The sequence below is a fragment of the Suncus etruscus genome, chromosome 2, assembly GCF_024139225.1.
Source record: "Suncus etruscus isolate mSunEtr1 chromosome 2, mSunEtr1.pri.cur, whole genome shotgun sequence".
Lineage (NCBI taxonomy): Eukaryota > Metazoa > Chordata > Mammalia > Eulipotyphla > Soricidae > Suncus > Suncus etruscus.
Genome location: NC_064849.1, coordinates 12375646 through 12391341, shown reverse-complemented (window position 1 = coordinate 12391341; position 15696 = coordinate 12375646). Strand labels below are relative to the sequence as shown.

The window sequence follows — 15696 nt, the reverse complement described above, 5'->3', positions numbered from 1 at the left end:
AAAATAAATAAATAAATAAATAAATAATAAAAAAATTGCCCATGCATGTCGACTTTTCCACTAATCTCCCTGAACTTGGCTTTGAGATCAGAGTTGCATTGCAGGTCAATGAGCTCCATTTGAAGCACAGGAGGGGCATCTTGCACATCAAAGGAAAAGGGGTCCACAAAAAATTTGGAAAGTGGCTCTGTGCTTTTTGAAGTCTGCAAATCTGTGATCAAATTCCTTTTCTAGCTTAAAAATAGCATCAACGTATTTCTCACCACTGAATGGTATGCCTGCATCCACAAGTTCCTTGCATGCTGGGAAATGGCAAAGGTTTGTCTGAGAGAGCTGGGATTTCCATAACACAAGTTTTGTGGAGAATGCTCTCACATTGTCAGAGGCAGCACTGATAAGCTGCCCCGGGCCTTGTAATATCTTGTTTAGTACATTCAGCTTATGTGTGATGTCAACAAAAAAGCTAAGTCCATGAGCCATTTGTGATCATTCAACTCAGAAACAGCATTCCCATCCTTCTCCATGAAGGCTTTCACTTCTTCTCTCAATTCAAAAAATCTTTTCAGGACGTTACCCCTGCTGAGCCAACGTACCTCGGTGAAATAGAGCACATCTCCATATTCTGACTCCATTTCCTCTAAAAAAAGCATGGAACCTCCTGTGCTTTAAGCCCCTGGATCTGATTTGGTTGATGCATTTCACAACAACAGACATCACATTGTCACATGGCAGGCATTTACTGCAAAGGGCCTGCTGATGGATAATGCATTGAAGAGCAATGGCCTTCTCTACACCCTCCTCTTCAAGTTTTTTTTAAACAAGTGCTACTAGTCCATTTTTCCTCCCTGTCATTGATGGCGCGCCATCGGTTATTATTCCAACAAACCTCTTCCATGGCAAACCTGCATTCTCAATGGCATCACACAGATGCCGAAATATCTCATTAGTGGTGGTCTGGCCATGCATTGGAATTATTGTGAGCAGCTCCTCTGTCAATTCAAAATTGCAATCAACACCACGGACATAAATTGTGTGCTGCGCAGTGTCTGTTATATGTGTCCTCGTCAAGAGCAACTGAGTATGCATCAACACATTTGGCTTTCTCACACAGTTGATGATAAATGTCACTTGACATGTCAGATATGTGCTCTGCCACAGTGTTGGCAGAAAGTATTGGCTAACTGACCTGTCTTTTCCATACAGATAATACTTGCAGCCTGTAACATGCATTTTTTTTTTTTAACAAACTCTCCTTCTGTGAATGGTTTCCCTGCCTTAGCAATCATCTCACTAACCATGTAACTAGCTTCGACTGATGCAACATTCTCTTTGGTTGCTTTCTTGAAGAAATCTTGTTGCCTCAGTAGACATGCTTTAAGACTGGCAACCTGCTTGGCTCTCTCATTTCCTTGATATTTTGCACATTCCTCAGCATGTTTAGTTGAATAATGGCGTTTCAAGTTGTATTCCTTGTGCACTGCAACTTTCTCTGAGCAAATAAGACATGGGGGGATGCCCCTGTGCTCAACAAAAAAAAAATACTGCGTCTCTCACTTTCACTGAAATGGTCTGTGCTCGTCATCAATCTTTCTCTTCACTGCAGGCTTTGATGAAGTCATGATGAAGGTATGACAAAATCTAATTCTGTAATAAACTTCTCTCCCTTAGGCCTCCGATAATGCAAGGGACAGCGGGCAGAAACAGCAGAAATGACATCTGTGCTAGGCGCAAAGTATTTGCGATTATTTGCTTACCGAATATTCGCAATAAAAAATCGCATTAGTAAGAAAAAATCCCCAAAATCGCATTAAACATTTGCATATCCCGAACGGAACTGCTCGGGGTATGCGAATGTTTAATGTGATTTACTTCTTACTAATGTGATTTTTATTGCGATTATTCAGCAAGCGAATATTCGCGAATAGTGCAATATTTGAAGGCCGGCTGTGGGCCACAAAATGTTGTACGGAAGGCCGCGAGTTTGAGACCCCTGCTCTACACTCAGAAATCACTACTGGCAGGCTGGGGGACTATGTGGGATGCTGGGATGAACCCAGAGTAGTAGTGTGCAAAGCAAATGCCCTACCCAATTACTCTTTTGCCAGTCCCAGGCTTTCTCTTTTAATGATTTGGTAACAACAGGTACATTATACATTCCTTGTCATACTGAATTTCAGGATTTTTTAGGTTGTTTTCCCCCCTCAGATTTCCCAATCCATACCTCACATTCTAGCAGCTTCCATAATGTAGAAATTTTTTTTTTTTGTTTTGGTTTTTGGGCCACACCCTGTGACGCTCAGGGGTTACTCCTGGCTATGCGCTCAGAAGTTGCTCCTGGCTTCTTAGGGGACCATATGGGACACCAGGGGATCGAACCACGGTCCGTCCTAGGCTAGCGCAGGCAAGGCAGGCACCTTACCTCCAGCGCCACCGCCCGGCCCCCCATAATGTAGAAATTTTAATTTTTTTTTTTTTTGTGTGGTTTTTGGGTCTCACCCGGCAGTGCTCAGGGGTTACTCCTGGCTCCATGCTCAGAAATTGCTCCTAGCAAGCACGCGGGACCATTTGGGAAGCTGGGATTAGAACCGATGACCTTCTGCATGAAAGGCAAATGCCTTACCTCCATGCTATCTCTCAGGCCACAGATTTTTGAAAAACTTGGATATATAAATGAATTACTGTTGTTTTTAAAGTGAAGCAATGTTGTATTAATTATTAATTTTTAGAGTCCTAGTGGTGGATGGATGGATGGAGAGGCCTTTCTTGGCCCCACCTGATGCCTGCAGTCCCTAAGACCTGGAAAGTCTGTAGGTATCAGGGTGACAGTGAAGAAATGACCCAGAGGTAGTTAGTTGACATTTTAGGATATATCCAGCCCTAACCTCATGTGCATATGTCACATGGCTTCTAAGATAACCAGCTCTTCTTTCCTGTTCTCATCCAAGCTCTAATCTCTCTTTCCCCCCTGCATCTCTCTTCCTGCTGCTTTTCTTTCACCCTTCCCCCAGGCCACTCTAACTATCAACCACAGACCCCTCACAGATGTGGGAGGGTCTCACTATTCAGGTAAGATAGGCAGGAAGTTGAGGGAAGGATAAGGGATCAATAAAGCAATATAGTTCTTTGTTTTCAGGAATTATTCTTAGCTCTGTTCTTAGAGATTAGCCTCAGGGGACTGTATGTGGTACCAGGGTTTGAACCCCAATTGGCAACCTTATGCGTTGCTCTATCACTCCAGCCCCAGAAGTTTGTTCAGGGGTTAGTTACTCCTCGCTCTGCACTCAGAAATCACTCCTGGCAGGCTTGGTAAGAGAGTGAGGGGCATATAGGATGCTGGATATCAAACTCAGGTCCATCCCAGCTTTATTGCGTGCAAGACAAAAGCCCTACTGCTGTGTTATCACTTCAGCCCCCAGTCCCATAGTTTTTATTTTATTTTGTTTTGGTTGTTTTGGGCCACAACCACAGTGCTCAGAGATTATAGCAGGCTCTGAGCTCAGGATTCCTATTTGTGGTGCTGGGGACTAAACCTGGGTTAGTCTTGAGAGTAAGCCGGAGAGATAGCATGGAAGTAAGGCATTTGCCTTTCATGCAGAAGGTCGGTGGTTCAAAACTGGGCATCCCATATAGTCCCCTATGGCTGCCAGGGGTGATTTCTGAGCATAGAGCCAGGAGTAGCCCCTGAGCACTGCCGGGATCCCCAAAAGGAACTCTTTTCCATTGCTGGTGGGAATGCCGTCTAGTCCAAACTCTATAGAAAGCGATATGGAGATTCCTCCAAAAACTGGAAATTGAGCTACCATTCAACCTAGCTATTCCACTCCTAGGGATATACCCTAGGAACACAAGAACACAATACAAAAACCCCTTCCTCACACCTATATTTATTGCAGCACTATTCACAATAGCCAGACTCTGGAAACAACCAAGATGCCCTTCAACAGACGAATGGCTAAAGAAACTGTGGTACATATACACAATAGAATATTATGCAGCCGTCAGGAGAGATGAAGTCATGAAATTTTCCTATACATGGATGTACATGGAGTTTATCATGCTGAATGAAATAAGTCAGAGGGAGAGGGAGAGAGACGCAAAATAGTCTCACTCATGTATGGGTTTTAAGAAAAATAAAAGTCATTTTTGCAACAATCCTTAGAGACAATGAGAGGAGGGCTGGAACTTCCAGCTCACTTCATGAAGCTCACCACAGAGTGGTGAGTGCAGTTATAGAAATAACTACACTGAGAACTACCATAATCATGTGAATGAATGAGGGAACTGGAAAGCCTGTCTAGAGTACAGGTGGGGGTGGGGTGGGATGGAGGGAGATTTGGGACATTGGTGGTGGGAATGTTGCACTGGTGAAGGGGGGTGTTCTTTACATGACTGAAACCTAATCACAATCATATTTGTAATCAAGATGTTTAAATAAAGAAAAAAAAAGAAAAATACTATCCCTACTGTACTACTGTTCTGGTTCTGCCACGAGAGATATTTTTGGTTGTTTGCTTGTTTGGTTTGTTTGGTTTTGGTTTTTGGGCCACACCCGGTGATGTTCAGGGGTTACTTCTGGCTATGTGCTCAGAAATTGCTCCTGGCTTGGGGGACCATATGGAACGCCAGGGAATCGAACCACAGTCTGTCCTAGGTTAGCGCGTAGCAAGGCAAACGCCTTACCGCGTGCGCCACCGTTCCACTCCCCCCCAGAGAGTTTTTAATGAAATAAAATCTCCTTAGATGTATGTGAGGTGAGCTAAAGAGAAAAAAAATAGGTATTTAAGAGAGAAAACAGTTTCTCTGGGTAGAAAAGGCAAGCAAGTAAAGATGCATAGGAAAAAATTTTCAATAGGGAGCACAAGCTTGAAGAGCGAGCTACGACTTACTATTTTCTTTCTTTCTTTCTTTCTTTCTTTCTTTCTTTCTTTCTTTCTTTCTTTCTTTCTTTCTTTCTTTTTTTTTCTTTCTTTCTTTCTTTCTTTCTTTCTTTCTTTCTTTCTTTCTTTCTTTCTTTCTTTCTTTCTTTCTTCTTTCTTTTTCTTTCTTTCTTTCTTTCTTTCTTTCTTTCTTTCTTTCTTCTTCTTTCCTTTCCTTTCCTTTCCTTTCCTTTCCTTTCCTGTCCTTTCCTTTCCTTTCCTTTCCTTTCCTTTTTCTTTCTTTTCTTTCTTTCTTTCTTTCTTTTTTTGGCTTTTGGGCCACACCCGGCGGTGCTCAGGGGTTACTCCTGGCTGTCTGCTCAGAAATAGCACCTGGCAGGCATGGGGGACCATATGAGACACTGTGATTCGAACCAACCACCTTTGGTCCTGGATCGGCTGCTTGCAAGGCAAACACCACTGTGCTATCTCTCCGGGCCCCTTACTATTTTCTGTGGAGATAGGCTCCTGCCAATTCTCTTTTTTTTAAACTTTATTTATTGATTTATTGATTGATTGATTTCTGGGCCACACCCAGTGGTGCTCAGGGGCCACTCCTGGCTCTGCACTCAGAAATAGCACCTGGCGGGGCCGGGCGGTGGCGATGGAGGTAAGGTGCCTGCCTTACCTGCGCTAGCCTAGGAGACGGACCGCGGTTCGATCCCCGGCATCCCATATGGTCCCCCAAGCCAGGAGCGACTTCTGAGCGCATAGCCAGGAGTAACCCCTGAGCGTTACCGGGTGTGGCCCAAAAACAAAAAAAAAAAAAAAAGAAATAGCACCTGGCAGGCTGGGGGACCACATGGGATGCCGGAATTGAACCATGTCCCTTCCCGGTTGGCCGCAAGGCAAACATCCTACCACTGTGCTATCCCTCCAGCCCCTCCTGCCAATTCTTTTTGCTTGTTTTTGGGCCATATCCATCGATACTCAGGGTTTCCTCATAGCTCTGCACTTAGGAACCATTCCTGGTGGCACTTGGGGACCATATGGAATGCCAGGGATCAAACCCAGGTCAGTGGTACCTGCTTTCTGATTTCTAGATCTGGCCTCCTATGTCAATTTTATTTTATTTTATTTTTTTTGTTTTTGGGTCACATCCAGTGGCACTCAGGAGTTACTCCTGGCTCGACACTCAGAAATCACTCCTGGTAGGCTCATGGGACACATGGAGGCTCTGGATCAAACTTGGGTCAGCCGAGTGGAAGAAAATGTCCTGCCCACTGTGCTATCACTCTGGCCCCCTATGCCAATTTTAAGAATAAGTCAACAAAAAAGATTTTTTTTTTTTACTAGCTAGTGATTACCCAAGGTCAGAACCACCAGTTTCACTTTATTTTGTAAATTTTTCAAAGGGTATTTTTGAATTGATATTGATCTAGAACTCAAGACAAAAATAAAATTATTTTGTTTTGAAGGGTGAAAGACTGCAAAGAAAAGACTATAAGGTAAAAGAATGAAGATCATGAAAACTTTAATAGAAACAAAATTATTTTCATTTCATTTACAATTAATGAGAAATTCATGCCACCTTAAAGGGAAAAGACATGATAAAATGTTAAAAAAAGAAAGTAGCAAACCCTTGGATTAAAAAGCTTTGGTTATATTTGCCTCATTTTTGGCCTAATGATTTTTGGTTATATTTGGCCTAATTTGCCAATTATAACCTTCTTCTTTTAAGTAATTTTTAAAAATGGAATGTAAAAGGACTAAAAATAAAGCAGTGGTTTGTCTGGTAAGAACTGCTCCTACTCTGATGAGCACCCCCCGACTTCCTGCCTGCAGTTCCGAAGAGCACACATAAATCTGAACCTCGGACACTACAAAGAACAAGCAGCATTCTGATCGGTATCTTTCTATTCTGACCACTTCCCACTTGAAGGGGTGAGCGACAATAAATCAAGCAAAAGACCCTGCAGATGAGGGTGGGATGAGGTAAGCGGGCCAGACAACACATGCTGCCTTTCCTATCAGTCACCTATCTCCCTGAAAGCTGGAAGACAGGGTGAATCGCAGAATCCTAGAGCACCTTCTCCTGCTGGCCTGGAGATCAGAAATCTGATGTAGCATTTGTAGGAGGGCACTGCCCTGGGCACGCAGGAGCACCAATGATGCCGGTCGTTGTCTCACTCACGTGTGGCACGAGCCCAGGAGAGGCTGGAAATGTACAGCACTTGGGTAACTCTGTAGCTGGTTACCACGGAGACAGGCTGCTAAAAATGGGGCACATTACTTTCAACTGATGGTACCTTCACACAAATTCCCTTCTCCTTTTTGTCAAGAGTGGGAATGCATTGAAAGGATGCTCTTGCGTCTGACAACAAGGCACACCAGGGGCTCTGGTATCGAAGGGCAGGGCTGACATTTAGAAAGATTCTTTAAAGATGCATACTAAAGATTTTTTATTCGCCTAAAAAGCAGTGGAAATCAAGTACACAGTGTGCAAATGTTTCACACAAATAATAGGCAAATGGGAAGGCACATCATCTGCTTAATTGCTTATCATTAGTAAGAGAGGGCATTAACACAACAAATAATTCCCCCACCCCCCAGCAATTTTTGATCTGTAGAACCATGTTGGTTTCTGCCCAGTCTTCTATGTTTTATATCCCAGGATACCAGAAGGTAATATTTCTTTGTCTTAATTTGGAGACAATTAGAAATTCTGTTATTACCACTGTAATATTCCACTCTACTAGAATCTCAGTGTATTTCCTTTACCCCTAAATTGGGAATACCTGCTAATTCTCTAAAATTGGAACATTGCATAAAAAATTTTATAAATGTCTTCTATAAATTCTAGTGAAGAAGCTCCAAATAATAGGACAATTAACACGGAATAGGAAAATGGTGGAATACCACCACCACATACCTACCTCAAGTTTTTCTCAGAATGTATGTATGCACTATTCTTTTTGGGGGGTAACTTTGATTCTGGCTCAGTATCTTGGTTTTTCTTATTTTTTGGATTTAGGGCTGGACTTCTCTTATTCTCACTATGTGCGTGAACTCTCTCTCTCTCTCTGTCTCTCTGTCTCAGTCTCTGTCTCTCTGTCTCTCTCTCTCTCTCTCACACACACACACACACTTACAAATATACAAACCAATTTGCTTATAAAAACAAAAGTGACTAATGACCATCCAATATGTGTGCTAATACCTTATCACAATCAAGATCATGTGACACCAGCTGTGCCTGGCATGCTGTAGGTGGCACATGAAAGGCTCCCCACTGCCCTCTGTGACACACAAGAACCAATGGCTGGTCCAGCTGTTTCAGAGGCAGGTTTTATAATCCTGGAACATGCAGAACTGTCTAGAGTTTGTAGGATTTTCTGAGTGTTTAGACTCCAGGATGGACAGTCTACTAGCTCTACAGTTTTGATTCAAAGAAAGAGAAAGTTCAACTCCAAGAGAGGATTGTGTGTGCATGCCAGACACGACAAAAAGGATTCTTGTTAGGCTTCAGGCAGAGAGAGAGATCGGAGTTGGAAGAGTTCCTGGTAAATTGTATTTGGCTGGAAACCGTGACCCTTGGCACTAATTCCCCTTGTGCCTGTCGTCTAGAAACCAGACCTATCTTGCCCTAAAGCAGAACGGATGGCTAAGCTGGATAAAAAGAGGCCACTCCCCACTTCGGTATTAACGGGGGCTTACAGAACACCAGGCACTGTCCTGAGAACCCTCCTCTACTAGCACCTCATCTAGTCTTCATAACCCCATGAGTGTCATGATTTTTTTTATAGAGAAATTAAACAACTTAGCATAGATCACATAGTTAGAAAGGCAGAACTAAAACAAATGAACTGAAAACAATTTTAGTGCTAACATAAAGATCTTTCTGAAGAAAAGAAATCTTGGAGCAAGTGGGGGAAGGAGAGAGAGAGAGAAAGAGAGAGAGAGAGTAGAGAGACTACTGGCTGCACACATGCTTGCAGGGGGCCTGGTTCAATTCCTGGCACCATACACTGTCTCCCAAGCACAGAGCCAGAAGTAGCCCTGAGCACAACCAGGTGTGGCCCCAAACAAACCCACCCCCAAAACCCACCCTATTAAAAGAAATATTTAGTACACAAAAAGAAGTGGTGTCTGCCTTGTAAAAAAATCCTTTACTTTGGGGCTGGAGAGATAGCATGGAGAAGGACAGTGGTTGGAATCCCGGCATCCCATATGGTCCCCCAAGACTGCCAGGAGCGATTTCTGAGCATAGGGCCAAGAGTAACCCCTGAGTGCTGCTGGGTGTGACCCAACCCCTCCCCCCAAAAATCCTTTACTTTATCATTCCCATAAGAAAAATGATGCATCAGGGCCAGAGAGATAGCATGAAGGTAAGGCATTTGCCTTGCATGCAGAAGGACAGTGGTTGGAATTCCAGCATCCAATATAGTCCCTGGAGCCTGCCAGGAGTGATTTTTTTTTTTTTCTGGCCACACCCGTTTGATGCTCAGGGGTTACTCCTGGCTAAGCGCTCAGAAATTGCCCCTGGCTTGGGGAACCATATGGGACGCGGTCCTTCCTTGGCTAGCGCTTGCAAGGCAGACACCTTATCTCTAGCACCACCTCACCGGCCCCAGGAGTGATTTCTGAGTGTAGAGCCAGGAGTAACCCCTGAATGCTGCTGGGTGTGACCTAAAATCCAAAAAAAAAAAAAAAAAAAAGAGAGAGAGAGAGAGAGAGAGAGAGAGAATATGGCAGTGACAGAGTTGGACCCTCCACAGATGCAGAGTTCCCAGTGACTGCAGGGGAGGTAACTTAGGGGATGCTGGAGTGTGGTTCTGACTCAACAGAGTCGTGCCTTTATCCACAAAAGCTCACAGCAAGGAAGGTGGCCACAGAACTGGGCAGCAGCTCCTCCTGGACTGGGGTGAACAAGCCAGAGTCTGGGGCACAGCATTAGGCAGTCTGAGCTGAGAACAAACTGGGGGAGCCTGAAAGACCCTCTCTCTCCAGAAAGTTGCAGCTGTGACAGTCCCAGACAAAACTTTCGTCGGAAAAATGTGAAAACCTAGTGTTTCTCACTTAACTTATAATTTCCCCAAAATCTAATATTTCCTAAGATTAGAGAACGGATCAAAGTGTTCTCCTATGACTGCAGGAAGACTGGGAAGATGAAACATCAGGGGACAAGCCCAACGCCCATAGGGGAACCTCAGCAAAGTCATTTTGACTTGCCTGTTTCCCTCAAGGGGATGGAAGCAGAAAAGCCCAGATGCCCCTTTGATATTGCCCTCTGAGAAAACTTGGTGGGCAAGAAGAGCATGCCATGGGCTTTGAGCAGTGGGGACAGCAGTGATCAAGAGACATGGCCCCTTCCCAACTGATAGGCCCTAAAACAGTGAACTGTATGTGCTTAGGACAATTATGGGGGCCATGGAGGTGGACAGGGAGAGAAGAGTAAAGGAAGCAGGATCTCACTGCAAATGCTTATGGAGATCTGGAGCTTTACCCTTGTTAACATGGAAATCCATCCCAGGGATGGCAGCGGAAACCATTTGGATGCTGCTGAGTGGAATGATGTGCACACAGACGTGGATTCCTAAGATGTACACTCCAAATCTCCCTGACACACTTAACCAAAGGCCCTTCCATATTACAACAGCAGGGGAAGAGTCACCTGCTCAGAGAACCTCACAAGTGGGCCAACATTTGATGAGCAAAACGAAATCTGGTACAAAGGCCTTTGATAATCTATTTGCTTACACAAAGATCTTCGATAACGTTTTATCTGCTTCTCAGAAAGGTTCCCCCCTTGTTTGTTCTGAGATGTCCACGGATCAAACCTGGAGCTTCTTACATGAAAGGCAAATGCTCTACTGAGCTACGTCCCTGGCCCAGACTGCCCTTTTTTCAAAAAGAGTTAGAGATTTTAGGTGTGGAAGGTCAAGTTTGAAGATACTTGCTGTTAATAAATGGAAGATCTCTGGAATGGAACTGGAGATCTGGTAGCAGGATCTGGTGAGGGATTAGGAGGAGGAGAAGGAAGAGGAAGAGAAGGAGGCGGCAGTGGCAGAGGCTGGGGAGGTTTCAGGACTCATTCCTGTTTAAGTTCTTGGCACAAGCCTATGTTGGGCAGAGGAACCGTTTCTCAAGATAAGATGCCGAGAGGGCTTGTTCTGGAGAAGAGGCAGCTGGCTGGGGCTGGCTGTGACCACTAGGGCCCACAGCCCAGGACAGGCCTGTCCCTCAGAGTCCATACTCCTCTGGATGGAAGCCCATGGCTCTTCTACCAGCTCCTTTGTGTGCGGGCATGTTTCAACTCCTTCAGTGTCATCTAGTTTCTTGCTCTTTTAGGCCTGTGAACTTCCTGAATGCCAAGGATTACAGAGGATTTACAATCTTTAGCGAGTGACAATACACTCAAATTTTCTGCCAATGATGAAAATTACTCAATAGCTAATATAATATTTCATTGCAAAAGAAGGATGCACTCTTTTTAAAGGGGCCCAGAGTAGTGAGTAGGGCACTAGGTCTTGGATGCTTTGCTCTACATAGCCACGTTCAGGACAACATATTGGTCTTCTCTACTATTTACTCTGTGATCTATTCTTAACTTTTTCCTGTAATTTCACTCAACCATTATACAGCTCATGGCAGAACTGGAAGTACAGCCTCCCATATCTCTAGATACCCCCCCACCCCAATGTCTTCCCTTTGGCTGACCCACGTGAGAATGCACGTGTAGGGTGGCCGCGCCACTCTGCCCTGGATGATGGTGAGAACAGGAGGTTCGAGATCACTTCTCTGAGTAGTCAAAGGATTTAATAATCAACCCCATCCGCCTTTCTGCAGTATCTAGTTTCACTAACAGTGAGTTCCTGAAGTTAGTCCTCTCCCTCGAAGGCCGTTTGCTCGTGTTTGTCTGTGAATAAATATGTGACTTAACTAGTTGGCAGCAATGGACTGTGATTCATTAGCTCAATAAGGAGTCATATTAAGCCACTTATTGGAATTAAATCATTTAAATTTATTTGCTTTCCTTTCAAATCCGTAATTAACTAATTCTTTAGCTGTCAAGTTAATAATTTGTAATATCCTTCTTTAGTTGCAGAATTAGGGAAGAAATGGAAATCTTATCTCTAAGTCGGACATGATGAGAAATGATTCAGAGCAATTTCTGGAGCTGGCAGAGGCTCTTCTGACAAAAAACAAACCCCACCCCACCAAAAGCGTGCCACCAAGAAGTCTCCTTTTTCAGACTGGTGAGCTTTCTAGCCATCTCAGAAAGAAATCAGATTCTCCCACTACACACATGGATTGATATTCAGTTCAGTCCACAGGAATATTAGCAAAATGGTAAGACCAGTCACCTTTGTTTCCAAACAATTCTCTGGGATATGGTGACAGCTCTTCCTAGGCAGTTGACACTAGGACAGTTTCCTTCCCAATTCTCAATGGATTTTACTACATTTTCTTCTTGAGAAAGAAGAAAATTTTCAGAAATTCGAAAACCTATGATTATTTCTTTACAAAGTCTGCTTTTCCTCCTCACAATAATTTCAGTGAGCCAGCATTGTCAACAAAAACAGGAATTCTGAAATATCCCAGTGCAGCAAGAAACAGAGCTGCTGCCTGAGAACCAGCATTCCCAACAGAGTCCACATGTCAGAATCAGCAGAGACAAGGCTCTGTGTGGTTTGGGGCCATACCTGAGTGTGCTCAAGGTCAAACTCCCAGTTTCTGGGTTATGAATCACACTCCTGATGGGGCTCAGGGACCATATGGGGTGCCTAGGATTCCACCCAGATTGGCTGTCTGCAAGGCAAATGCACTGTATTATCTCTTCGGCCACCCAAACCACCAAAAATTTGTCCTTTCTTCAGTACCTGGAAACACTCAGAACCAGCTGTTAGGAAACCAACTTTGCCAGGAATCAGTGGGAAACTAAACACTGTATGGAATGCAATATTTTAACTTAGTGTCCCATACTGAGCTAGAACCAGCAGACATCCCAACAATCACCTGTTCATTTGTTTTTCCACCAAACAGTGGAGGATGTAATTAGATTGAAGGGCACTTTAGTGTTTCAACAATTGCTGCCATATCATCAACATTTCATGGGTGAATTCAACTAACAAAATGCCCTTGGCTGGCTGCTAGGTAGGAGGAGGCCAGCCCTGGCCAGTCCTGGGCTATACTTCATATGTCTGGTCAGTTCATCCATTGGTGCTTGTCTGCACAGTGAAAGCGATAGTGAATTCCAGGTGCTTGCGGTGTCTGTTTCTTTTCCTACTATTCCACATCAAAAAACCCCTTTCTGCAAAACTTCTTCAGAAACTTAGGTCTGATTGTTTGATGACACTAAGTTTTAGATAACAAATTATCCATCCCCACTATGTTTTGTGTATGTTGTTGTTTTTCTCTAATTCTACTAATTGCTGAACAGAAATACAGTCAGTTGAGGTACAAAGCAAAAAAAAAAATCTATCTGTGCATTATGATGGAATAGCTGGGTTTTGTTATCTAATCATGTCTTGAGTTGCCTATTCTGTAAATGTATACACGATTTAAAAAATTTGTAAATAAAAGGAAATCAAAAGGGGTGAGGGAAGCAGGATTGGTGAAGGAAAACACTAACACTCACAAAACACTGAGGCTAAGGGATTAGTCCGCACTATACAGTGAAGGACTGGAGGCTTGGAGTATCAAGTGTGTGAGGGCTGGGTTGACTCACTGGCCATGGACAGCTGCAAGTAGTCCAACTGCTGGGACCACTGGCTGCCACATGAATTGCCAGGCAGTCTCCCACCTGACTGTCCCTCTCGAAAAGTGGCCCTCACTCTCCACATATAATCACGCTGTGACATATTACTTATCTGGCTGTACTTCCCCAGATTCCTCAGTTTTCTAAGTAGCACAAAAAAATCATTTAAAAAATCTGTGGCATTAATAGTTTAATATTTGAATTGATTTAAATTACTAATGGATAATTCTCAACTTTTGTTTTAAAAATGATTTTTTTAAAAGCTTGGCATGTCCCTTGCCAAGCCTCCCAGACAAACCCCAGACACCTGACCGGTATTGATTTGATAAAAACAGCAACCAGGCTTGCTCTGACCCAGCAGAGGCAACTGCATTGTTTAGTTCCTGGCAACAGCTATTTTTGCTTCATTGTGCTGTTTGCTTCTACCAAGATTTTTTTTCTTTGCTCATTTCCAATAGTTGTTTGACTCTACTAAGTTCAGCGGCTACTCATTATTATCTTTTGAATCTGCAACAGTCCCTCATTACATCCCTAAATTCCAAATGCTGGAAGGGAAAAATGAGAAGGACTAATCCTGTGGGAGATGCTTAAACCGGTGGTACTCGGACAGATAAACAGGCACATTTATCTGAGGAGCAGCAAGGGGTTGGGACAGGGCAGTAAGAGGCTGAAGCTAAAAGCAGGCTGATGAAAAGGGGATTCCGGTGGGGATTCTTACAGGCACCAAGCGGAGTGACCTTCGCATCTCACTCGGGGAAAACTTAGGGGTGATTCTGTATTTCTTTAGCTCTGGAGCTGGATCACTACTGCAACATGGAGCATGCTTTACCCTCTCCTCTCCCCTTCAAAGCATTGGGAGGAGGTAGGAACGGTGCTAGGCACCCATGTTCTCCAGTTAGAGAGATGTCTGCCAGTGGTCACGAAAGATAACGCACAGCTTTTCGGAGCTTTGCTTCACTACCCCTCCCCAAACTAGGTAACATGCTTAGGAAACAAAAACACATAAAAACAAAGATCTGTAAATTATAACCAACTAGAGCGATTGTGTAGAGTCATTACGAAGCCAGGTCTAGGTACCTTCTTAGCTGTACGCAATAAGAGCAATAGGCATGTTCATTGGGGAGGAAGGAAAAATTGTTTTTCCTGAAATGACGTGTTTGTAAGCCTAAAGAGGCTACGCTCCGAATAATACTGAAAAGGAAATGGCCTCTCCTGAAAGGGGGGGGGCAGAAAAACAAAATTAAGAGAACATGAGAACACACACAGACACACGGAGACCAGGAGGATTGGCCTGCGCCAGTACCCCTGCTGCAGGGATTACAGCAAAACCCCCGGTGCTCCATGCTCCATCCGATTGCTTGCTCGCTCACGGATTCTCAAACTAGGCGAGCCAGATTAAGGCTAGGCGTTCATTTCCCAGAATTTAGACACCGAGGGAATAAGGAGCCACGCACACTGACCTTCCTTGAGGCTTTTCTGGTTGCTCCCCTCCAGGCATTCCTTCTCTTTCAAAGGTTCCAAATCCCCAGCGGTCAGAATGTCGGGGAAGCCCTGTTGCTGCTTCTTGGAGCTATCGATCATGGTGAGAGGCTTCTGGGGACAGGCAGCATTCAGCTGGAGAAAAGCAGCAGAGGCCCCAGCACTGGGGGCGCCGGGTCCCGGAGTTCCCGGCCACACTCCGAGGATGTCTATGTCCCCGGCTAGGTCTCCTCCGTCTGTGGGCAGCAAGCGCCGGCGGCCATTCCCTTCAGTTAGTTCCCAGCGTGACCTGCAGCCGCTCGCTCGCTCCCTCCACGCTCTCCCGCACACCCAGAGGCAGAGCCCGGGCAGCCGAGATCCCACCCCTTTTCCCAGCCAGCCCCCTTCTCCTTGTCATTCCAGCTTCCCCCGCGCGCTGGGAGCTCCGAGCTCCAGTCAGAGGGTCCGAATCATCTGACAGGCACTACTGAGTCAGGCGGTTAAAAATAAATCCTCCTCGCTGTTAAGAGAAACAAGACTTTGCTGATGCCTACGGAGACAAATTGCCGCCGCCTGTGGTTCTCTCGCTCCTGCATTCTACAAACACAGCCGCAGGGACTG

General features: G+C 44.6%; 1 protein-coding gene across 1 annotated transcript in view; it reads right to left on the bottom strand.

The window, feature by feature from the left end:
* MRTFB (myocardin related transcription factor B) overlaps positions 1 to 15417 on the bottom strand; it is a 57115-nt gene extending 41698 nt beyond the window's left edge. Inside the window, exon 1 of the mRNA XM_049768547.1 lies at positions 15078 to 15417. Coding sequence (XP_049624504.1) covers positions 15078 to 15198 — 121 coding nt within the window. The 5' untranslated portion in view covers positions 15199 to 15417. The remainder of the gene's footprint in view (positions 1 to 15077) is intronic.
* Positions 15418 to 15696: the final 279 nt, after the last annotated feature.